At 42.8% G+C, this 25,771-nt stretch overlaps 1 protein-coding gene across 1 annotated transcript; it reads right to left on the reverse strand.

The window, feature by feature from the left end:
* Positions 1-4,728: 4,728 nt before the first annotated feature.
* Positions 4,729-25,726, reverse strand: dbr1 (debranching RNA lariats 1). Its single transcript, XM_055637645.1, has 9 exons — positions 25,591-25,726; positions 22,531-22,860; positions 22,114-22,238; positions 20,819-20,899; positions 20,069-20,154; positions 17,703-17,927; positions 15,937-16,017; positions 9,481-9,626; positions 4,729-6,518 (listed from the first exon to the last, which is right to left on the reverse strand). The coding sequence occupies exons 2-9, from the start codon at positions 22,725-22,727 to the stop codon at positions 5,837-5,839; spliced, it is 1,623 nt and encodes a 540-aa protein (XP_055493620.1). The 5' UTR covers positions 22,728-22,860; positions 25,591-25,726; the 3' UTR covers positions 4,729-5,836.
* Between the last annotated feature and the right edge of the window lie 45 nt (positions 25,727-25,771).

The following is a 25,771-nucleotide window of genomic DNA, read 5'->3' on the forward strand; positions in this document are numbered from 1 at the left end:
TGGGCTGAAGGGCCTGTTTCCATGCTTTATCACCCTATGATTATGACAAGCTGAATCTCTTCTAATAAAGTAGCAGGCATGCCTTCTATGTGATTACATCTATGCGCTGGCCCCAGGAGAAGTCATCTGAGATGTTAATGTCCAGGAACCGTAAGTGTGTTAACTCTCCACCGTTGACCCATCAATGAAAACGTGCATATGGTCACCTGACTTCCCCTTTCTGATGTCAATGATTAATTTCTTGATTTTGTTCACATTGAGCTGTTGCTGCAGTACCACTCAACCAGATGATCTATCTATACTGTATGCTGACTCATAATAATAATAATAAATTTTATTTATGGGCGCCTTTCAAGAGTCTTAAGGACACCTTACAAAAATTTAGCAGGTAGAGGAAAAACATGTAAGGGGAATGAAATACATAGTAGAGACATGACTAGTACACAAAGTAAAGACAATTCAATACAAAACACAATATGAGGCAATTAATGCACAGATGAAAAGGGAGGGGGACGTGGGGCTAAGGATAGGCAGAGGTGAAGAGATGGGTCTTGAGGCGGGACTGGAAGATGGTGAGGGACACGGAATTGTGGATCAGTTGGGGGAGGGAGTTCCAGAGCCTGGGAGCTGCCCTGAAGAAGGCTCTGTCCCCAAAACTGTGGAGGTTGGACGTGGATGGAGAGGAGACCGGCTGATGTGGATCTGAGGGACCGTGAGGGTTGGTAGGGGGAGAGGAGGTCAGTGAGATATGGGGGGGGGGGGGGGGGGGCAGATGGTGGAGGGCTTTGTATGTGAGGATCAGGATTTTGTAGGTGATCCGGTGGGAGATGGGAAGCCAGTGAAGTTGTTTGAGGACTGGAGTGATGTGATGCCAGGATTTGGTATGGGTGATGAGTCGGGCGGCTGCGTTCTGGACCAGTTGGAGTCGGTTGATGTAGGTGGAGCTGATGCCAAGGAGAAGTGAGTTGCAGTAGTCCAGTCGGGAGGAGATGAAGGCATGGATGAGTGTTTCAGCAGCGGGAGGTGTGAGAGAGGGTCTGAGTTTGGCGATGTTGTGGAGATGAAAGAAGGAGGTTTTAATGACATGGCGGATGTGAGGCTCAAGGGAGAGGGTGGAATCAAAGATCACGCCAAGGTTGCGGGCCAGGCATGCCTTTTATGTGATTACATCTATGCGCTGGCCCCAGGAGAAGTCATCTGAGATGTTAATGTCCAGGAACCGTAAGTGTGTTAACTCTCCACCATTGACCAATCATTGAAAACGTGCATATGGTCACCTGACTTCCCCTTTCTGATGTCAATGATTAATTCCTTGATTTTGTTCACATTAAGCTGTTGTTGCAGTACCACTCAACCAGATGATCTATCTATCCTGTATGCTGACTCATCACCAAACGTGACTCAGCCAACAACAGTGCGGGCGTCATTCTTGAATTTGTAGATGGCATTGGAGCTGTCCCTTGCCACACCGTCATGGGAATAAAGAAATTAGAGCAGCGGATTAAGCACAGCCTTGAGACAAACTAGTGTTTGTTGTCAGTGAGATCATAAAATCATAAGTGATAGTAGATTTAGACCATTCGACCCATCAAACATACTCCACCATTCAATCGTGGCTGATCTATTTCTCCCTCCGAAACCCATTCTCCTGCCTTCTTCCCATAACCTCTGACACTGATGTTAGCGATTTGCACTGATTGATGTCTGCCAATGAGGGTGCCAATGATCCAGTTGGAAGGGGAGATATAGAAGCTTGGTGATGAGTTTGGAGGAGGTAATTGTGTTGAACAACAATTTGTAATCGTTGAACACCAGCCTGATGTATGCATTTCTGTTCATCAGATGGTCCAAGGCTTAGAGAACCAGAGAGGTAGCATGTAATGTAGACTTGTAATGGCGATAGGTAAATTGAAGCAGATCCAGATTATTTCTGAGGTAAGAGTTGAATTGTACCAAAACCAACCTCTCATGGCATTCCATTAAGGTGGATATGTACCTTATTGTTTTAATTTAGAGATATAGCACGGAAACAGGCCCTTTGGCCCATCGGCCAGCGATCCTGCATATCAATACGATCCCACACACACTAGGGACAATGTTTACATATATACCAAGCTAATTAACCTATAAATCTGTACGTCTTTGGAGCGTGGGAGGAAACCCGTGCGGTCATGGGGGGAACGGACAAACTCCGTACAGACAGCACCGTTTATAGTGTCTTTTTGTGGGTTTTTAATAAATAAAATCATAAACAGGATAATTGTCGTTTGGTAAGTCCATATTTACGAGCCATTAATGGTGTAAGATACAAACTTCTGGATTGAAAAACTCTTACCTCTTCATAATGTATGTTTTTGATTCATGGTTTTACTACTTATTGTACAGTATGCTCTCTGCCATTTAAGTTGCAATTTCTCAGTTGAGTATAGTACATAATTGATTGTAGAAAACATCACTTCTGAGGTTCACAGTGCCTTTGTCCAATCTCAATACATTCTGAAAGGTTGTGAAGAATGATAGATCTAGGGATGACTTTAAGAACAGTTCTAATAGCTTCCATAGCCTGCTGTCCCACTGCGGGTACCTAGTTTGCGAGTTTAGAATAGTTTGCGCTCGACTCAAATTCACAGCATGATCGACACGTGGTCCTAGGAGGTCTATGTAATTTTCCTTCATGCTCGAGAGAAGTTCCCGCATACTCAAGGCCTCAGTTAGGTCGAGGAGTATGCTGCCAGTAAAAATTGGTTGGCATGGAAAAAAAATCAAGATTTCTTTTACTCGTAGGTTTAGTCGAAGTAGGTCGGCATGTTATTCATAGGTAATCGAAGGTAGTCGTAGATAGTGTTTGTATAGTCGAAGGGGTAGTCAAAGGAGGTCTTCACTCTCCACTATTCGGCGTCCAATTTTCCCAAAGCTAGTCGAAGCTAGTCTTCAACATAGTCGAAGGAGATCGAAGGAGGTCTTCTACATATTCGTAGGTTCTCTACATAGTCGAAGGAGGTCGTAGGTGTTCTACTTCGGCGATACAAAATGACCATGACACTTTTTCATGCTCTCCTAAACTCGCAAATGAGGTCCCAGCAGTAGGACAGGTCCTTTAGGCCAATTCTTATGCCATTACCATGATCAAAACATTGTGGCAGAACTTTAATTTGTCACTCAGCAAAAAATGTAACCATGTCTCCAATACGCTCAGAGATGGAAAGTCAGCTCATTGTGATATCTGTCGTCATTAGCAACACTAATTGCTTTCACAAAAGTACATTTTTATTAAGGCAGAAGATTAAGTACAGGGACCATTTTTACTTTGATCTTCTCCTCCCCCCTCAGTTTTGCTGCTATGTACATACAGGATAATTATATTAGATGCCCGAGAATCAGGGCGATCTGGTGCATCCAGAAATGTATTGCCAAGTCTGATGATTGTCCTACTGAATATTAGGAAATCTTCCCAATGTAACTATTATTCTAGTCACTTTACAGCTAAAGTTCATTTCCCTGAAACCAGTTATCAGTGGGCAATCCTGCATTTGAACACCGATGGAAGGAAAAGCAGGGGGTTGGGGAGAGTGATCAATCTTTAATTCTACAACTGAGGCGTAATGTCTGGTTCACTCGAAGGGTTTACCTCCAGCTCTCGTCTCCACGTCCAATACATTTACGGCGGCAGGCGCGGGCACACCGCGACGCCCTGTGTCTCCCTTTCAAGGGAGATGCTAAAAATGCATTTCGTTGTCTCTGTACTGTACACTGACAATGACAATAAATTGAATCATTTCATTTCATTTTCATTTCATTTCAAAGACATACAGGTTTGTACGTTAATTAGTTTAATAAAAACTTGTAAATTGCACCTAGTTTGTAGTGAGAGCTTTCTCTTGGTGACCATTAGCAAATCGACATTTATGCTTTTACGCAAGAATCCTACATTTTCTAGATTAAAGGACTGCATTGCTGAAGTCTTGACAGTTTTGCAGATGGTCTTCAGTTGTATTGGAATCCTTTTCACAGCTCCAGTAGCAAATAAAATATGAAGGTGTCTACATTAACACTCGTAACTTCCAATAGCTGGTTACAGCCATTTCACAAATAGAAACATAGAATATAGGTGCAGGAGTAGGCCATTCGGCCCTTTCGCTGATCATCCAAAATCAGTACCCCGCTCCTACTTTCTCCCCATATCCCTTTTAATTTAAAGAATTTTAGAAAATATATCATATCCTGCCCATGTTTTATTACTCTAACCACATTTCATCCATCCTAAGATTCCTTAACCAGACATCTAGTTATGCAACAACTTGTTAGAATTACCACTCTTGGAAAGGCATTATTTAGTACTTAACTTTTATGATCCCTTCTGGCCCTCTAAGATGTTAGCTCTTCCTTTATCCTTGCCTCTAGCTTTACCCAAATTCATTTCTTTGAGCTTTGGCATTGATGCATTCAGCTGCCAAGCAAGGCAGCTTGTGAATGTGCCCACTGAACATCTCCACCTCTGTAATTTACAGTTCTGTGAGCCATCTTACTGACCAACCTTTTGGCCTTCATTACCAATACCTTCATGGGATTTTTTGTTTAATATTCCTGTGATACTACTTGGAACATTTTAATATAATAAATACACAATGTAAAGAGACCAATTTGATTCAGCAATAGCAAGTTTGCTTCCATACTCTGCGTAATAGGAAAGAAGAACATTCCTTGCTGACAACTGTGCACGTGCAAAGCAACCTTCTAATTAACATTGTTCCTCCTTTCAGTTCTCTATTATCTTATTCCTCATCCATCAGGAAGGCACTGGCTCTCAGCCAATGTGCCACTTTGAGCTGATGGTTAAGATTTAAAATTAGAAGGAACTGAAATATGACAGATCAAATGCAATGTCACTGAAGGCAGTAAATTACTAAATAATTAGGTAGAAAGAAACATTAATGTTTGTAGTAACTCAAATTGAATGATAGCTTTTGTAATCAATGTAAGAAGCATGTCAGGTAAATCACTGACACCGGGGAGATTTCCCATGAGAAAATTCACAAACTGCAATTATCTGTTTTTAGAAATGCATTGATTTTTTCTACAATCTTATTGCAAGACCTTAAAAATGGGGAGGCTAACTCATGAAGAATGCATGTTAAGTATCTTTGATAGAGTACCAGGTCAGACAGCAAGTTGAAGGTGTTAATTTTGGACTGGTGGTGCCAATTTCTTCAGATGCCCTTGGCTAGAGATGGGGGGAGAAAATAGTCAGCACCATACTATTTACTGTATCGCAAGGTGGACTATTGAAAGTAAAACAGAGGGATTTTGTTTCCGAAAATCCTCTTAAACAACACTTTAAACAAAAGAAGTCAAGATTACTCGTATATGAAAGTAGCCAATCTAATTTCAATCTCTAATATTTATATTGATCAAACAAGATTTGAAAATTCAGGACTGCTCCTGTTTTGGAAGAAAATAAACAGGTAAAAAATGTAAAATAGTTGGCAACACACGGAAAATAATTCCAGGCAAAAACTTTGTTTGAAAGGTACTTGATCGTTTTGACATGTTGCATTATATGGCAACTTTGATGAGCTTAATTCCCACAGTATAAAAGTCAATGCACAGATTATTTAGCTGTTCGGCCTTTCATTGTGTCAATCGACTAATAGGGGGCCAATTTATGCATTAAATGCATTTTTATTGTTAAAAATAAATTGTTTTCCTACATTGTGCTAGGCATCTTCAGCTTTTAAAACAAATCCTCTACTGATCATATTCTAACTCGTACATGTCAAGTTAAAAACATTGTGGGTAAAAGCACTGCTCTTGCTGTCCGACATCTCACATTGTCTTTTTATTCATTATCTTCATTTTCATCAAGCTGCGTGCGATATATATTCTGGTTGCGCCTCTTAATTAATTTTATTCCACTGCTCCCATTCTCATGCTCATTACTGTTTCGTTTCACAGCCTTTGTGAGTGTACTCTTTCCTTCTCCCTCGGTCATGCTGCTATCTCCTGATCTGTCCAGTTCCTCATTTGCGGAGTCCTGTGTCTCATCAGATGAGACGATCATAGAATCGGGGAGATCCCGCACATCAGATAAATTTGTTGATGAGTCTGTAAATGGATGGTCTGGGGAAGGTTCTACGGAATGTGCGCTGAGTTCCCCATTATCATCAACATCATCCTCCAGTGTTATTTCATCTGGATTAATGGAGGAGGAAAGTCCAGATGTATCAGTGGTATAATCACTGGGCTCCTCGGGATTCTCAGCACCATCTATATCATCCTCTTCATCAATGAGCCCCTCATCTTCCATTTGTTTCACCTTGGCATTCAGATCATTGAGGCCAAAGGTGGCACAGAACTCAGTTGTTTGAGGATTGATCAAATGGACAGATTCTCTTGATTTCTGTGGATTTGCTGGGTCATAGACGGGAACTGTAGGACTAAAATTATTGGGAATTTGGAGATCATGGCCCTGTTCTTCCAACAGTTCGGCAATGTTTTCTTCAGACACACTGTAATCCCATCTGCATCAAAACAGAATTACAGGCACATAAAACAACGAAGGGATTAAATTAACACTGTTTTTGTTAATAGCTAAGAAGATTATACATGCATTAAAAATAAATGCACAGATGGACACACAGCCAAGACCTTTAAAAACACAGCTACATGAATAAACAGAACAACCAGAATGATTATATTACATTTCTATCAGGAGGAATTAAATCATTCAATTTCTAAGTGGCGAATGAAGATTTTGGCAAACTGGAAAGGGTATAGAAAAGATTTATGAGAATGTTACCAGAACTAGAGGGTCTGAGCTAAAAGTGAGAGGTTGAACAGGCTGGTATTCTATTCCTTGGAACGCAGGAGGATGAGGGGTGATCTTATAAGGGTATACAAAACTCATGAGAGGAATAGATCGGGGAGATGCACAGTCTCTTGCTCAGAGTAGGTGAATCGAGGACCAGAGGACATGGTTCAAGTTTATTGTCATGTGTCCCTGATAGGACAATGAAATTCATGCTTTACTTCAGCACACAGAATAGAATAGGCATTTACTACAACACATTAATAAATAAACTGATAAAGTGCAAATAACAAATAATGGGTTATTAATGCTCAGAGTTTGGCCGAGCCAGGTTTAATAGCCTGATGGAAGTAGCTGTTCCTGAACCTGGTTGGTGCAGTCTTCAGGCTCCTGTACCTTCTACCTGAAGGTAACAGGGAGATGAGTGTGTGGCCAGGATGGTGTGGGTCTTTGATGATATTGCCAGCCTTTTTGAGGCAGCGACTTCGATAAATCCCCTCGATGGAAGGAAGGTCAGAGCGGATGATGGACTGGGCAGTGTTTACTACTTTTTGTAGTCTTTTTCTCTCCAGGGTGCTCAAGTTGCCGAACCAAGCCACGATGCAACCGGTCAGCATGCTCTCTACTGTGCACCTGTAGAAGTTAGAGAGAGTCCTTGACAAACCAACTCTCTGTAATCTTCTCAGGAAGTAGAGGCGCTGATGAGCTTTCTTGATAATTGCATCAGTGTTCTCGGACCAGGAAAGATCTTCAGAGATGTGCACGCCCAGGAATTTGAAGCTCTTGACCCTTTCAACCATTGACCTGTTGATGTAAACGGGACTGTGGGTCCCCATCCTACTCCTTCCAAAGTCCACAATCAGTTCCTTGGTTTTGCTGGTCTTGAGGGCCAGGTTATTGTGCTGGCACCATATGGACAGTTGCTCAATCTTTCTTCTATACTCAGACTCATCCCAATCAGTGATACGTCCCACAACAGTGGTGTCATCAGCGAACTTGATGATGGAGTTCGCACTATGACCGGCTACGCAGTCATGTGTATAGAGTGAGTACAGCAGGGGGCTGAGCACGCAGCCTTGAGGTGCTCTCGTGATGATTGTTATCGAGTCTGACACATTTCCACCAATACGAACAGATTGTGGTCTGTGGATGAGGAAGTCGAGGATCCTATTGCAGAGGGATGCGCAGAGACCCAGTTCTGCGAGTTTGGTAACCAGCTTGGAGGGGATGATAGTATTAAATGCCGAGTTGTAATCGATGAATAACAGCCTGACATATGTGTTTTTGTTGTCCAAGTGGTCCAGAGTGGAGTGGAGGGCCAGCGAGATCGCATCCACCGTTGATCTGTTATGGCGGTAAGCAAACTGCAGTGGGTCCAGGTTTTTGTCGAGGTAGGAGTGGATTTTCGCCATGATCAACCTCTCGAAGCACTTCATCACCACCGGCGTTAGTGCCACTGGTCGATAGTCATTGAGGCACGTCACCTTACTCTTCTTGGGCACTGGTATAATTGATGCCCTTTTGAAGCAAGTGGGGACCTCAGACCTCAGTAGTGACAGGTTGAAAATGTCCGTAAAAACTCCAGCCAGTTGGTCCGCACAGGATTTTAGAACACGACCGGGTATACCATCAGGTCCAGGTGCTTTTCGGGGGTTCACCCCTCTGAAGGATTTCCTGATATCGGCCTCTGTGACTGAGACTGAAATACCATCACAGTGAATGGGGTCTCGGGAAGGCACATCAGTATTCTCCCTATCAAAGCGTGCGTAAAACGCATTGAGCTCGTCAGGGAGTGATGTTTTGCCAACATTCGAGCTGCCTCCTGGTTTCGCCTTGTAGGAAGTGATTGCATTCAGGCCCCGCCACAGCTGCCGAACATCTGTATCATCCTCCAGTTTGGAGCAGAAGTCCCTTTTAGCCTTTTTGATGGCCTTTCCAAGGTCGTATCTGGACTTCTTGTAGACCACTGTATCATCAGACATGAATGCCCGGTGTCTGGTCTTCAGAAGAGTGTGGATCTCAAAGTTCATCCAAGGTTTCTGATTGGGAAACACTCGGAAGGTTTTGATGGGGATGCAGTCCTCCACACATTTCTTAATGAAGTCTGTAATGACTGTCGCGTATTCGTTCAAGATTTAATAGGAATCTGAAGGGTAACTTTTCCACTCAAAGGGTGGTGGGGATATGGAACAAGCTGCCAGAAGAGGTAGTTGAGACAGGGACTATTCCAACGTTTAAGAAACATTTCGACAGGTCAATGGATAGGACAGGTTTAGAGGGATATGGGCCAAATGCAGACATGTAGAATTAGTGTAGCCTGGACATGTTGGCTGGCGTGGGCGAGTTTGGGCCAAAGGGGCCTTTTTCCATTCTATATCACTCTGTGACCGATATCAGACATATAATTATAAGCAGTAATGATTAGGATGCATCAGTCAAATGTTGAGGAACACACTCATACATATAGGAAGGGTCAATGTAATAATTTATACACAATTCACTTTTCTAAATTGCCTTTTCAAATTTAATTTGTTCAAGTTTACTGTATTCTAAATATGATCTGGGTCTACTCTTTCTGAATACATAGATTTCATAAATTGTTATTAAAGGTTCAGCTTTAAAATGTGCGATCTGAAGAAACCTGATCTAACACTTGCAAAATGCACCAGACTTACTTTATGTACAAGCTGTTATTCTCAGGCATGTTCCAATTTTTCGGTGTGACGTTAATTAATTCATTTGTTGCTTTCAGAATGGCCAGCCATTCGGAATCATATTCAAGTTGGTCAGAAGCATTTGGGTCATGCTCTATCTCCACAATCTAAAGTGAGAAGATGACAAAAGAAAATGACTGAAAATGCAAACTATATTGAACGTAATTGTAAACCAAATAAATGGAGTGAGTCAAGCCAACTTCTAGTAGAAAATGATCCAGGTTTCAGTACTTCTCAACCTGAAGGCAGATGAATCCCCAGTCTCCATCCCAGAGTACTCAAGGAGGTGTCCCTAGAAATCATGGATGCATTGGTGACCATTTTCCAATGTTCTGTCGACTGGATCAGTTCCTGTGGACTGGAGGGTAGCCAATGTAACTCCACTTTTTAAGAATGGAGGGAGAGAGAAAATGGGGAATTATAGACCAGTTAGTCTACATCGGTAGTGGGGAAGATGCTGGAGTCGATTATTAAAGATGTTATAGCAGCGTATTTGGAAAGCAATGATGGGATTGGTCAAAGTTAGCATGGATTTATAAAGGGGAAATCATATTTAACTAAACTAGAATTTTTTGAGGATGTAACAAGTAGAATGGATAAGGGAGAACCAGTGCATGCGGTGTGTCTGGACTTTCAAAAAGCCTTTGACAGGGTCACACACAAGAGATTAGTATACAAAATTACAGCACGTGGTATTGAGGATAGGGTATTGACATGGATAACAGAACTGGTTGTCTACAGGAAGCAAAGAGTAGGAATTAACGGGTCCTTTTCAGAATGGCAGGCAGTGACTCATAGGGTGCCGCAAGGCTTGGTGCTCGGACCCCAGTTGTTTACAAGATATATTAATGATTTAGACGAGGGAATTAAATTAACATCTCCAAGTTTGCGGATGACACAAAGCTGGGTGGCAGTGTGAACTGCGTGGAGGATGCTATGAGGCTGCAGGGTGACTTGGGCAGATGCAGTATAATGTGGATAAATGTGACTGGTGGCAAGAACAGGAAGGCAGATTATTATCTGAATGGTATCAGTTTAGAAGGAGGTGCAATGAGCTCTGGATGTCCTTGTACATCAGTCACTGAAAGTAAGCATGCAGGTACATAAGGCAGTGAAGAAAGCTAATGGCATGTTGGCCTTCATTGCAAGAGGATTTGAGTTTAAGTATGGTATGGCAACTGCTCTGTCTCCGACCAGAAGGCATTGCAGAGGGTGGTGAAAATTGCCCAACGCATCACCGGTTCCTCGCTCCCCTCCATTGAGTCTGTCCAAAGCAAGCGTTGTCTGCGGAGGGCGCTCAGCATCGCCAAGGACTGCTCTCACCTCAACCATGGACTGTTTACCCTCCTACCATCCGGGAGGCGCTACAGGTCTCTCCGTTGCCGAACCAGCAGGTCGAGGAACAGCTTTTTCCCGGCGGCTGTCACTCTACTCAACAACGTACCTCGGTGACTGCCAATCACCACCCCCCCCCGGACACTTATTATTATTTATTCAAATCATTTGCTATGTCGCTCTTCCAGGGAGATGCTAAATGCATTTCGTTGTCTCCGTATGTACACCGACAATGACAATTAAAATTGAATCTGAATCTGAATCTAAGAGCAAGGAGGTATTACTGTAGTTGTACAGGGCATTGGTGAGACTGCACCTGGAATATTGTGTGCAATTTTTGTCTCCTAATTTGAGGAAGGACATTATTGCTATTGAGAGAATGCAGCGTAGGTTCATCAGGTTAATTCCTGGGATGGCAGGACTGTCATATGATGACGTGTGTATTTTTGCTTTTTCCTTAGTATGGCTGTATGGTAACTCAACTTTCACTGTACCTTAATTGTACATGTGACAATTAAATTGAATCTTGAATGGGTCGACTGAGCTTGTATTTGCTGGAATTTAGGATGAAAGGGGATTTTATAGAAATGTATAAAATTCTTAGAGGATTGGACCGGGTAGATGCAGGAAACATTTTCCCGATGTTGGGGGAATCCAGAACCAGGGTTCACAGTTCAGTTTAAGAATAAGGGGTAGGCTGTTTAGGACTGAGATGAGGAAAAAACGTTTTTACCCACAGAGTTGTGAATCTGTGGAATTCTCTGCCACAGAAGGCAGTGGTGGCCAATTCATTGGATGTTTTCAAGAGAGAGTTAGATTTAGCTTCTAGGGCTAAGGGAATCAAGGGATGTGGGGAAAAATCCAGAATAGGGTACTGATTTTGATCATAATGAATGGCAGTGCTGGCTCGAAGGGCTGAATGGCCTACTCCTGCACCTATTTTCTATGTTTTTATGTGTGCATGGCAGAGTCAGTGAAGAATTCCAAGATGACACATGCCAGCACACCTTACCTCTTGCTCTGCATTGGGCTTTTCTGCTCAGCCCTGTGGCAGATCAATGATTTGAAGAGAGTCCAGCTACATTGGACATTCAGGGACAGCTGGCATTCAAATACTGACCACACTCAGTTCATGGGGCCACTGATCTTATGGAAAAGCCAAGCTACTTTAACATTTATTTCTCCTCACAACCATTAGATTTATTATTGTGTGTTAAGGGAACAGCTATGGTAGTCAGTGGAGTGGAATGCTGCTCCTGTATTATGTGGGGAAATTAGGGAGCAGTCCAGCTGCAGGAACATGGATAGAGCAGGTTTGGAGGGATATAGGCCAAATGCAGGACTGGTGTAGCTGCTACATATTGGCCGGTGCGGGCAAGTCGGGCCCATGTGCCTGTTACGATGCTGTATCATGCTAGGTCCTCTCAGACCACATGGATTGGTTATAGCAGCAGTTGAAAACATGAGAAGCATACAAGAGGCTGAGAGGGTTATGGATAGTAGTTTCAGGGAGGCTGCCACACCAAAGGTTCAACCAGATAGATAGGTGACTTCCAAGAAAGGCAGGTTAGTCAGAGCGTGATAGTGTGGGCCCAACTTGCCCACACCGCCCAATATGTCCCAGCTACACTAGTCCCACCAGCCAGTATTTGGTCAATGTCTCTCCTAACCTATCCTATCCATGTACCTGTCTAACTGTTTCTTAAACTTTGGGATAGTCCCAGCCTCAACTACCTCCTCGGGCAGCTTGTTCCATACACCCACCATCCTTTGTATGACAAGGTTACCCCTCAGATTCCTATTAAATCCTTTCCCCTTCACAAACCTATGTTGTCTGGTCCTTGATACACCTACTCTGGGCTAGAGATTCAGTGCATCTACCTGATCTACTCCTCCCATCATTTTATACACTTCCATAAGATCACCCCTCATCCCCCTGTGCTCCAAGGAATAGAGTCCCAGCCTACTCAACCTCTCCCTATAGCTCAGAACCTCTAGTCCTGTTAACATCCTCGTAAATCCTATCTGTACCTTTTCCAGCTTGACAACATCCATCCTATAACATGGTGCCCAGAGCTGAACACAATACTCTAAATGCAGTCTCACCAACATCTTATACAACTGCAACATGATCTCCCAACTCTTATTCTCAATACTCTTACTGATGAAGGCTAATGTGCCAAAAGACCACATTATCTACCTGCTACGACCTTCAAGGGACCATGCACCTGCACTCCTAGATCCCTCTGCTCTGCAACACTCCCCAGAGCCCTACCATTCACTGTGTTGGTTCAGCCCTGGTTAGATTTCCCTAAATGCAACACCTCACACTTCTCTGTATTAAATTCCATCAACCATTCCTCAGCCTACCTGGCCAATCAATCAAGATCCTGCTGCAATTTTTCACTATCCACAAAACCACCCACTTTGTATCATCAACAAACGTGCTAATCTGGCCCTGTATGTTCTCATACAAATCATTGATGTAGATGACAAACAGTAACGGGCCCTGCACCGAACCCGAGGCACACCACTAGTCACAGGCCTCCAGTCTGAGAAGCAACCTTCCACCATTACCCTCTGCTTCCTTCCATGGAGCCAATTTTCTATCCATGTACACAACATCTACAGCTCTGCCCTCACTGATCTTTATGGTCATGTCTGCAAGAAACTCAATTAGATTTGTGAGACACGACTTCCCACAAACAAAATCATGCTGACTGTCCTTAATCAGCCCCTTCCCATCCAAATGCCTGTATAACCAACCCCTCAGAATACTCTCTCGTAACTTTACAACTACAGATGTTAAGCTCACCAGCCTATAGTTCCCAGCATTTCCCTGCAGCCCTTCTTGACTAGAGGCAAATTTGCCACCCTCCAGTCTTTAAAGACGACTCGTAAATTTCAACCTGGGCCCCCGCAGTTTCCTCTCGTTTCCCACAATGTCCTCGATATATCAAATCATGCTGATGATCCCTGATCAGAATACTCTCTCGGTAACTTTACTACAGATGTTAAGCATCACCGGCCTATAGTTCGCAGCATTTTCCCTGCAGCCCTTCTTGAATAGAGGCAAATTTGCCACCCTCCAGTCTTTACAGACGACACGTAAATTTCAACCAGGGCCCCCGCAGTTTCCTCTGGTTTCCCACAATGTCCTCGATATATCAGACCAGGCCCTGGAGATTTGTCTATCTTCATACACGATAGTACCTTCAGCATCACTTGGACCACAACACTGACTGGTCTCAAGACACTTCCATTGACTGCTCCAAGTTCCTCCATCCTCCTGTCTTTCCCTTTGGTAAATACAGAGAAATACCCATTGAAAACCTTGCCCATCTACCCATACAGAGGTGACAGCTTTGATTCCCGAGGTGTCCCACTTTCTCTCTCTCGTTATTCTTTTCCCCCTTATGTATTTATAAAATCTCTTGGGATTGTCCTGAATGCTATCTGCCGGAGCTATCTCCTGGCCTCTTTTTGCCCGTCTGATTTCCTTATTTAGTTTACACCTCAGTACCCGAAACTCATCCAGGGACGCACTTGATCCCAGCTGCCTATACCTGTCCCATGCATCCTTCTGATTCTTCACCAATACCTCAATTTCCTTCAATGGGTAGTGCAGCAGTCTCATGTGGCTTTCTCCCCCTAAAATGGGTAACATTTTGGGTACTGTTGGGGGAAATGACCTCTCAGAGTAGCAGCAACCAGAATAGTTGCATCATGGCTGGGCTTTGGTGAACATTAGGGCAGAGCTACGTCTAGGTGAGTAATAGTGACATGGGACTTTCTAGTTAGACAGACGCTATTATTTCTGTGGCTGTAAGTAAGACCTAGTGCCAGAGGAGGTCTGAAACGGTAGAGGACATTGAGAGAGGAGGATCAACCACCAGAGTTCTGGTACAGATTGAGACCAATTACATAGGTAGGAGGGGAGGTGAGGTCTTGTAAAGAGAATTTAGGAAATTCAAAAGGTTAAAAAGCAAGAAATCCAGGGCTGTAATCTCAGGATCACTACCTGTGCCATGAACCAGTAAGGCTTAAAATGTTGTCAAATCTATTAGAACAGGTGTAGAATTAATTGGACTTTCAGAGGCGCTTAGAGACAGTTTAAAAGCCTTAAAATCATCAAGCTACATTAATGATACGTTAGACAGACTTCACTGTCAGCAATCCGCTCCACCTTTGAGTTGCCAAGTTCAACCTATCTGGCCTTCTGCATTCATAAAAAGTAAATTGGACACCACAGGAGGAAAATATGAGCAACAAGTTGGGTCCAACATAACCTGGCCCAACAACCTAGCAGCACAGTGGTGCAGCGGTAGAGTTGCTGCCTTACAACGCCAGTGACCCGGTTTGATCCTGACAACAGGCGCTGTCGGTACAGAGTTTGTATGGTCTCCCCATGACCTGTGTGGGTTTTCTCCAGGTACTCTGGTTTCCTCCCACACTCCAAAGACTTCCAGGTTTGTAGGTTAATTGGCTTGGTAAAATTATAAATAGTACCTAGTGTGTGTGTAAGGTAGTGTTAATGTGTGGGGATCACTGGTCGGCGTAGACTCGGTGGGCCGAATGGATTGTTTCCGTGCTGTATCTCTAAACTAAATGTTTATGACAACAAACAGCGGTTTACAACTGGCATCCTGTGCAAGGCTTCAATCACTTGCCTGGTTTAGTCCCATCCTCACCTCTTTCCCAGCTAACCCCTCCCAAACTCGAATCAATCAGAAGAAAATGTGTTGGAAAGAAAAGTCACCCATTCCTCCCCTCCAGAGATGCTGTCTGTCCCGCTGAGTTACTCCAGCATTTTGTGAATACCTTCAATCTGAAGAACAGTCCCCATGCAAAACATTGCCTCTACATATTCTCAAGAGATGCTGCCTGACCCGCTGAATCACTTCAGCACTTTGTTTTTTTTTTGTAAACCTGCATGTGCAATTCCTTGTGCATCCTGTGCAAGGACACTTCATGAGCATCTGAATTTACCCAACCTACAGAAATGCCAAAAAGAGAAGGGTTGAATGATTCAATGCTTCAGATTTCTGGTAGATTGAAGACTACAACAGCGCTGCACAATACCTGTAGGAAATCTCTGCGAGGGAGACATTTATCCAGGGCCAAAAATTTTGTTGCTTTTGGTAGCTGCTCACCGTCACCTTTCTGTAAGGAAACATCAAAGAAAAGTCTGAACGTGACATTCAATGGCCATACGATCACAAGCCCCAGGCCATAAGCTCCTGCAAGGCTCAACTGCATCTGCTATATAAACACCATGGCTACAAGAACATCAAAGCTGGATATTCCAGTTAGTGACAGATCTCCTGAAACCTCAATGCCTTTCCACTAAGGCACACATCAGGAGTGTATTGGAATACTTTCCACTTGCTTGACTAAGTGCAGCTGCAACAATTCAAAGCGTACAGGACTATGCAGTCCACTGATTGGCACCTCAACAACCAGCCTAAACACTAATCCCCTCCATGGGCTCAGTGTGTACCTTCACCAAAATGCACGGCCGTTACTGGGTTGTTTTGACATCATTTCCCCAAGCTCAAGCATTGCAAAAAAATACTATGACCGGCAGATTCCTCTCAAAGCTGCATGTTGGTACTATCTCCTGGGTCTCATCATGACTCCATCTAAACGATGAAACTCCCAACACAAATGCACTATGGTAGTACCTTCAGCCGAGGAATTGCAACAGATTAAGAAGGTGGTTAATGCCCCTGTCCCACTTAAGAAACCTGAACGGAAAACTATGGAGACTTTGCGCCACACCCAAGGTTTCCGTGCGGTTCCCGGAGATTGCAGGTGGTTGCCGGAGGTTGCAGGTAGTGGAAGCAGGTAGGGAGACTGACAAAAACCTCCAGGAACCGCATGGAAACCTTGGGTGGGGCGCAAAGTCTCCAGAGGTTTCCGTTCAGCTTTCCTAAGTGGGACAAGGGCATAACCACTACTTTCACAAAGGCAACTAGGGATGGACAGAAATGCCCCGATTCTCCCTCCAAAAAGGATAAAGACAGATCAAAGCCAAGTTGGTTTATTCTATATCAAATTTAAACAAAGCATACAGGAAACACTCAGAAGTCAGGCAGCATCTGTGGAAAGAGAAACATTTCAGGTAAGGGGCCCTTTATAGGTTTTAACAAATTGAAAATTAGGATTGAAACGTTTCTCTTTCCCCAGATGCGACCTGACCTGCTGAGCGAATCCAGCATTTTCCCTTTTATTTCAGATTTCCAGCAGCTGCATTTTTTATTTTATTTGTAAGAAACAAATGATTTTCCTCATTCCAATTTTTCCTCATTCCAATTTTCCGTTACCAAACTTTAAAAATTCACCAAAGCCCCGAGATTTCATAAAATTATGCAAAGTAACTCTTCTTAATTATGCAAGGCAAATTCTGTTATTATCCTGGAACATGCAGCGAGCTGGAATAACCTCTACTGAGATAAAGCCATGTGTTGCTTCAATCTCTTCAGTAAACACTAGGATAAGTCTGAAGAAGGGTCTTGACCCAAAACGTCAACCATTCCTTCTCTTCAGAGATGCTGTCTTTCCCACCAGCATTTTGTGTCTATCTTCAGGATAAGATTAAGGTTGCTTGGCACTCTTTAGATAATGATCCATATCATTGTAACCACTTGTGAAAAGACCATCCTTCCTTCCAAATGCTCGTTCAGCAAATGTGTGAAATCTAAATTAAACTCTGAAATTTTCTATTTTTCCCACAATACAACAGTCGGTGCTTGCAAGCCTTCATTTTAGTAACAGGCATTAATTTCTGCAGTAAGTGAATTATTAAGCGAGTGTAGAAGCCAACACTATTTCAGCCCGCCTCTTACCGGATGCTGCATCAGAGCTGCAAATTTCACATGTAGATGTGCTGCAAACCAATAGGAAGGTTTGAGGTGCTGCAGAAGCTCTGTAGCTGCAGGACTCCCCAAGGTGTTATCTTCCACCTCTGGGCGGAAAAAAGCCTTCATCTTAAGCAGTTGTTTTTTGTTGCCATAGTGGTAGATACCCCGTGGCCAGTCATGCGACAGGAATATATCCATATGTTGTTTTAACTGCAAACAATGGGAGCAATAATGAGAAAAGTACTCAAACTAATCACCACAATGCATTTGCAGTAAGTGGAAAGCTTTTACTTTTGTTAAACTGGGTAAGTGAGTGACCAAAACGTGAGATTTTGACCGAAAAGCCGATGAGTTCTTCTTGTGTTAAAATATGATCCTCCAGATCAGGGATTCCCAACCTTTTTTGTCCCGTTTATCCCTGGCAACTTTAATAGCACATAACAATGTTATTTCACTTATTTATGAACAACTAATGATGAACAGATACCTGTATACCAGAACCAAACATAGTCAGTCAATGAGAAAATATATGTACAAAATCCAGAATCAACAAATTCACCCCCCCCCCCGGGTAGACAAAATTTACCCCCTGGGAGTAAATTTCTCTGATGACCTCTCTTGGATCCACAATACCTCAACACTGATTAAGAAGGCTCACCAGCATCTCCTCTTCCTGAGGAAACTAAAGAAGGTCCATCTGTCTCCTCAGATTCTGGTGAACTTCTACCGCTGCACCATCGGGAGCATCCTTACCAACTGTACCACAGTATGGTATGGCAACTGCTCTGTCTCCGACCGGAAAGCACTGCAGAGGGTGGTGAAAACTGCCCAATGCATCACCGGTTCCACACTCCCCTCCATTGAGGCTGTCCAGAGCAAGCGATGTCTGCGAAGGGCGCGCAGCATCGTCAAGGACTGCTCTCACCCCAACCACAGGCTGTTTACCCTCCTCCCATCCGGGAGGCGCTATAGGTCTCTCCATTCCCGGACCAGCAGGTTTAGGAACAGCTTCTTCCCTGCGGCTGTCACCGTACTTAACTCTGCACCTTGGTGATTGCCAGTCATCCCCCCCCAGGGATATCTCTGCCCTTCAAGAGGTTGTAATCTGAATTAGTTGAAATGTTATATTAAATGTTATATTTATATTTTATATTATCATTCAATCTAAACCAGACCATGTCATAACTTCTGATGAGCTAGGATCTTTAATCCATGGAAATAGAAGCTACCCCACTATCCTCATAAAGTAATCTTGCGGGTCACGTAATCTGGGCTATTTTGAGACTTTTTACGAACAGTGGGTTAGTAAGCACCATCAGATAAGGACCATAGTCAATATTGTTTAGTATTATAAAACATTTATTCTAAAAAGTCTGAAGGGTCTCGACCCGAAACGTCGCCTATTCCTTCTCTCCATAGATGCTGCCTCACCCGCTGATTTCCTCCAGCATTTTTGTCTACCTTCGATTTTTCCAGCACCTGCAGTTCTTTCTTAAACATTGCCAAAGTGATCCAACATGCAAACTAGAAAATCAGCACCTCCTATTCATTTTGGGTAACTTACTTAATGGTTTGAATGATGGATTCTCAAATTTTGAGAAAACCCTCCCTCACATGCACCTAATATCCCTGGTCCCCTCTCCTCCTCGTCTCCCATCTGAGAGTTTATCATTTCTCTTTTATCCACATTCCCTCCCCGTCTCCTTCTATCTGTATCCCTCCCACTGACTTTACATTTCCTTCCTCCTCTTCTCTCCTTCTCTTTTTCTAACCTTTGTCACTTACTCCACCTAGCTGCCAAACAAACCTCCCTAACCAGCATCAGCCTATCACCTGTGTTCAAGAAGGAACTGCAGATGCTGGAAAATCGAAGGTACACAAAAATGCTGGAGAAACTCAGCGGGTGCAGCAGCATCTATGGAGCGAAGGAAATAGGTGACGTTTCGGGCCAAAACCCTTCTTCAATCTGACTAAATCTGAAGAAGGGTTTCGGCCCGAAGCGTCACCTATTTCCTTCGCTCCATAGATGCTGCTGCACCCGCTGAGTTTCTCCAGCATTTTTGTGTACCTTCAGCCTATCACCTGCCAGGTTTTGTGCTGCACCCACCTCTTTACAGGTTTCTTCCCCCCCCCCCCCCCCCCCCCCCCCCAACTATATTCAGTCTGAAGAAGGGTCCCAAATTGAAACGTGCACATCCATTCCTTCCACAGATGCGGACTGACTTGCTGAGTTCCAACAGTACTTGGTGTTTTAACGAAAAATTAAAACCAGGAAAGTGAAAATCATAACAAATCAAGTCACTAAAAGATAGCAAAATACAAGTGATGCTCATCTTACTAATATGCCTGACCTGTTTCAGTTTGAAGACTTCGATATTTCTGACATGATATGCACTCCTCACTGTCTGCTGATTGTATGGTGGATATTCAAAATGACCTGTAAAGAACAAAAACCAAGCCAAAATGTTTTAGTGTTACAGAAATCAATATTTTTTTTAAATGCCCATGACTTATTATACACTGTAAAGCTCAAAGGCCTGTCAATCTAATATAAGGAAATTGATACATTTCTGAGAAGTATCAGTAATTATGTCACATTAATCATTACATTTTATATTAAATTTGGCACTATTGTTTGGAATAAAGTTCTTGACAAACCTAATTAGGCAAAAGGTATAGAAGTGTGAAAACGCACACCTCCAGATTCAGGGACAGTTTCTTCCCAGCTGTTATCAGGCAACTGAATCATCCTATCATAACCTGAGAGCAGTGCTGAACTACTATCTACCTCATTGATGTTCCTCAGACTATTCTTGATCGGACTTTGTGGCTTTATCTTGCACTAAATATTATTCCCTGATCGTGTATCTATACACTGTAAATGGCTCGATTGTAATCATGTATTGTCTTTCTGCTGACTAGTTAGCGAGCAACAAAAGCTTTTCACAGTATCTTTTCACACGTGACAATAAAGTAAACTGAACTAAAAGTATGCCCATTATATAGTTAAATAATAATCATGGGAATATTTATTTATTTTGAATTAGCATGGTAGAAATTTTCAATTGGGATTCATTGCTTTGATAAGCTGCAAAATGTACCTTTTCTGTAGTCATGCGATTTAAAAATACCAGAGAGTCCTCCAATACGCACACCACGATACTTCACCACACCTGCATATCCTGGTGACAAAAAAAAGTTTTACTTACATGTATGCAGTACATCAACCATTCAAATAAAACTTGATGAATTACTTCCCGGTGTTGGGGGAGTCCGGAACCAGAGGTCACAGTGTAAGAATAATGGGTAGGCCATTTGGGACTGAGATGATGGGTTTCATCCAGAAAGTGCGAATCTGTGGAATTCTCTGCCACACAAGGCAGTGGGGGCCAATTCACTGGATGTTTTCAAGAGTTAGATATAGCTCTTAGCTTTGGTATAAGTAATTGGCTTGGTATAAGTGTAAATTGTCCCTAGTGGGTGTATGATGATGTTAATGTGCGGGAATCGCTGACCGGGGGTGGGCCGAAGGGCCTGTTTCCGTGCTGTATCTCTAAACTAAACTAACTAACGGAATCAAGGGATATGGGGAGAAACCAGGAACAGGGTACTGATTTTGGATGATCAGCCATGATCATATTGAATGGCGGTGCTGGCCCAAAGGGCCGAATTGCCTACCCCCGCACTTATTTTCAATGTTTCTATGTTACTTCACCAACTTAATGGTTCCCACCTTGTAAAAAGAAAATGGCAGATAGACGTGCTAAATAATGGCTATTCAAATTGTCTCTTATGGCAGGATGATTTAAAATATGTATAATATGGGTATTACCGACCATATTGTCATGCTCAACACTTGCATTGCAGCACCATTCTCGTGGGTCAGCAAGAATTGTAAGCTAATGTTTTATAGAAAATTTTAACCTTAGTTTATCTAAAAGCACTTTGATAGCATTCAAAGTTAGGAAAGTTAATCTTGAAAAGGCCCGAAAATAATTTCGCTAGTGGCGTGTTATTTACAAAAAACACCCAATTTAAAGCTGAGGAGCAAAACCTTATTTTATTGATCCAATCTTAAAAGCAAACTCATGCCCACCTATCCAAATATATGATCATGATATCTTCATATGATCATATATTATCATAATATTGATCATTATACTGAGGACGGGTCTCAACCCGAAACATCATCCATTCCTTTTCCCCAGAGATGCTGCCTGTCCCGCTGAGTTACTCCAGCATTTTGTGTCTATCTTCGGTTTAACCCAGCATCTGCAGTTCCTTCCTATACATCATTATATCTTTATCAGATTAAAAGTAATTCTAACAAAACCTATAGTTCGCAACCTATAGTTGTTACACAATATAGTGACACATTAAAGTGTTCTTTTAATACCTAGATAGTAAATGTTTGGTGCCACCCATCCTCCATATGGCAATTCCTGTAGGTGATTTGATGCTTCATGATTGCCTCCAATGAAGATGGTGAGAACAGAGGCTTTCTTTTCTCCCGAATAATATCTATATTTAACAATTCAACAAAAACTGTTTCACCTCACAAACAGGACATTATATCCGACAGTTAATTAAGTTGTATAATTTAATGGCTAGCTACAATTTTCCTCATGTTAAAAAAACAGAAGACATTTAAAAATAGTTTTTATATTATTAATAGATATTAACAATGGTTCATGACAGCAAATTTAAAAACAGCAGTTTAAAGATGGAAATTAATCTTTATTTGCAAACATTTAATGAGAGTTTAGTTTCGGACAAAGTGGTGATATGAGATAGACCTTGAACACACACTTACTTGTAGAAAGTTTGCATATGCCTGTATTTAAGGGGTACAGCCATGCAATTCATGTCAGCTTCATTCCTGACTGCTTGAAAATCTCCACAGCACAACAAGAGGTCCACCTTAACATTGTCCTTTTTCTCCAAAAACTGAATGCTCTCATAGATTTTGTCCAATTCACCATGACAGCAACCTTCCACTGCTACCTTCATTATAACAGTGTGCAATACCTTGCACTACACGTTCCAATGAGCTGGGTGACTTTATCAGCAATCTCTCTTCCTGGGCCCTATTTAAGCACCGTTCATTTCTCAGTGTACTGACCCAATTAAACTACCAAAGCATCTGAAATTAAAGAGAGGGCAATATTCATTAATTATTGGTTAATATAAATACAGTTTTACTACTTTGTTTGCATGCTATTGATTAGATGGTTATGACACGATATAATTACCTCAGTGTACTCGTGTAGATTAATAACACACCAGAATTGAAAAATAATAATTCATGACGAGTTCCAAACCTCTAAACAATTAGAAAACTTGCCTTGCATACACTTTGATTGATTGATTGAACGAAACAGCACAGAAGAAGGCCCTTCAGTCCACACAAACCACCCGTTCAGACTAGTTCTGCTATCTCATTTTTGCACTCATTCCCTATATGGGCAATTTACAAAGACCAATTTACCTACAAATCCACACGCCTTTAGGAAGTGGAAGGAAACAATGCACTTGGTCACAGGGAGAATACGCAAACTCCGTATAGACAGTACCCAAGGTCAGTATCAAACCCAGTGGTGCAACTCACAGAGCTGTGAATAAGCAGTTCTATGAACTGTGCCAACTTCTCGACTATGTTTTATAAAATTCATGCAAAATGGCAAAACGGCACCAAATTAATTCTTCATTCCAGGAATAAAATACAACCAATTGTTATTCAAATTTGGAGGATGGAAGTGAGTTTAAAAAAAATTCCATTCAGTTAGTCATTTTTCAAACCTTGGGAAATGATCTAAATATTTCTTAAACTCTAAATTGAAACAGGCTAAATTGTTTTAATGTATTTATGTATGCACATGTTGGTCTGACTTCATTCAGTAGTAGATCGACATTAAATATCAACAAGGTTGTGTGTAACTAGCCGTAAATTAAAAGTGACTGGCTAAAGAGGGAATCGAAAATGGTTAAAGGGATCTGTTTGGGAAGGAACTGCACAGGTGCTGGTTTACAGAAAAACACAAAATGCTGGATCTCTCCAGAGATGCTGCCTGTCCCGCTGAGGTACTCCAGCATTTTGTGTCTATAAAGGGATTTGTTTGACTGACAAGTACAACCCACTTCAGCAATAGCTGTAAACTCATATAAACTATATCAAAGATCTTACATTTATGTCCAAAATATCACATTGATGAAATTGTATTGATAGTATTTCAAGTAGTGTAAATGGTTCATCATCTTTCCAAAGGTAGACACAAAATGCTGGAGTAACTCAGCGGGACAGGCCACATCTCTGGAGAGAAGGAATGGGTGACGTTTCAATTTGAGACTCTTCTTCAAACTCTAATCACCTCTCTAAACACAAGGGAGCTGAGGTGTTTACAATTTCATACTTATTTCCCGCAAGCAAAGATATTACACAGATCTATTGTGTCGTAAGGCTCTTACTAAAGGTAATGTGTTCGGAGAACTAAGATGGTGAGCTGACAGGAATATCACAGAGGTTGAAGTTATATTAATAATTGAATAAGCTAATATAGCCCCAGAAAATTAAATGATTTGCCACATTTTTAAATTTGAGATGTGGACATATCACTGCCCTTTCAGTTTCTTGTTAATACTGTATTATACCATCACACCATCGATACTGAAACAATTGTGGAAACATGGCACTCTTTAGAATCAAATGTAAACAGAAATCGCAATTGAAATGCAATTGTGTACATAACTGTATTTGATATTTACACATGGAACTTAAAACAATAAGAAGCGATGTCAATGAAATCTACACAACTCTGGGAGAGAATAACAAGGCCAAGTCTGAGGGTATTTATTTCCTCTCAGTTAGAGCTGCTGTCTGGGAGAGAGGGGTGCAGATGGGATTACATTTTCTCTCGGGGTTGTAAATTTTTAGGATTTTTTTGCTCTAAATGACTGTCGACATTCAGTCGTCAATTATATTCGAGCCCGGGACGAAGATTTAGTGGCCGGGAACTGCAGGAACAGCGAGTTTCCAGCTGCTTGTCCCGCTGAGTTACTCCAACATTGTGTGCCTTATTCTTCGGCGACAAGGGTGTTGCCAGGACTGTGGGGTGTGAACTATAGGGAGACGTCGAGTAGGCTGGGTCTCTATTCCATGGAGCACAGAAGGATGAGCGGTGATCTTATAGGGGTGTACAAAATCATGGGAGGAATAGATCGAGTAAATGCACAGTCTTTTTCCCAGAGTAGGTGAATCGAGGACCAGAGGACATTGGTTTAAGGTGAAGGGGAAAACATTTAATAGGAATCTGAGGGGTAATTTATTCACACAAAGGGTGGTGGGTGTATGGAACAAGCTGCCAGAGGCGGTAGTTGAGGCTGGGACTATCCCATCGTTTAAGAAACAGTTGGACAGGTACATGGATAGGACAGGTTTGGAGGGATGTGGACCAAACGCAGGCAGGTGGGACTAGTGTAGCTGGGATATTGTTGGCCGCTGTGGGCAAGAAGGGCCTGTTTCCACGCTATATCACTCTATGACAACAGATTTCCCTCCTTGTGACTCGGTGAAGACGCATCTGACAAGTGCGGAACTGGACCGAGCTGTTCGCTGCCCCGGAGCCAGAGATCCGCCACCCTAGTGCCGGAGCCCCGCTCCCGCGGCCCAGGCCCCGTTCACCTGGCGGGCTGGCGGGCGGGCGGGGCAGGCAGGCAAGCGGGCAGGCGCCTGAAGACTAGGCCGCTGGGGGCCACGGCGCAAGTGTCATGGTGGAGACACACAAAGCATAAACACTCAGCACGCAGAAACCACCCCGCTGAATAGACGTGCAGCAGAATAACATAGATAATTGGTAGATGAAACTAAATAGTTTACATGGATCTCACGTGCCGCGTCTGGTGTGGGAAAGTGCGGTTCCGCGCTGCGTGGCGGGTCCGGGGTCGGGCAGGCTGGTGGTGTGCGGCTGCGCGGCCTTGCCGGGCCCGGCATCGGTTTCACGTGGGTCGGTGTGCGGCTGCGCGGCCTTGTCCCATGGGTCGGTGTGCGGCTGCGCACT

This window comes from Leucoraja erinacea, chromosome 7 (assembly GCF_028641065.1).
Source record: "Leucoraja erinacea ecotype New England chromosome 7, Leri_hhj_1, whole genome shotgun sequence".
In the NCBI taxonomy this organism is placed as follows: Eukaryota; Metazoa; Chordata; class Chondrichthyes; order Rajiformes; family Rajidae; genus Leucoraja; species Leucoraja erinaceus.

Excerpts from the sequence above, each read along its gene's own strand:
- dbr1 (XM_055637645.1), bottom strand. The coding sequence starts at position 22,727 with ATGAAGGTAGCAGTGGAAGGTTGCTGTCATGGTGAATTGGACAAAATC. Across the intron at positions 20,900-22,113 it reads ACCAAACATTTACTATCTAG|GATATGCAGGTGTGGTGAAG; the intron begins GTATTAAAAGAA and ends TTTTGTCACCAG. Across the intron at positions 17,928-20,068 it reads AAGTCTTCAAACTGAAACAG|TTAAAACAACATATGGATAT; the intron begins GTCAGGCATATT and ends CATTGTTTGCAG.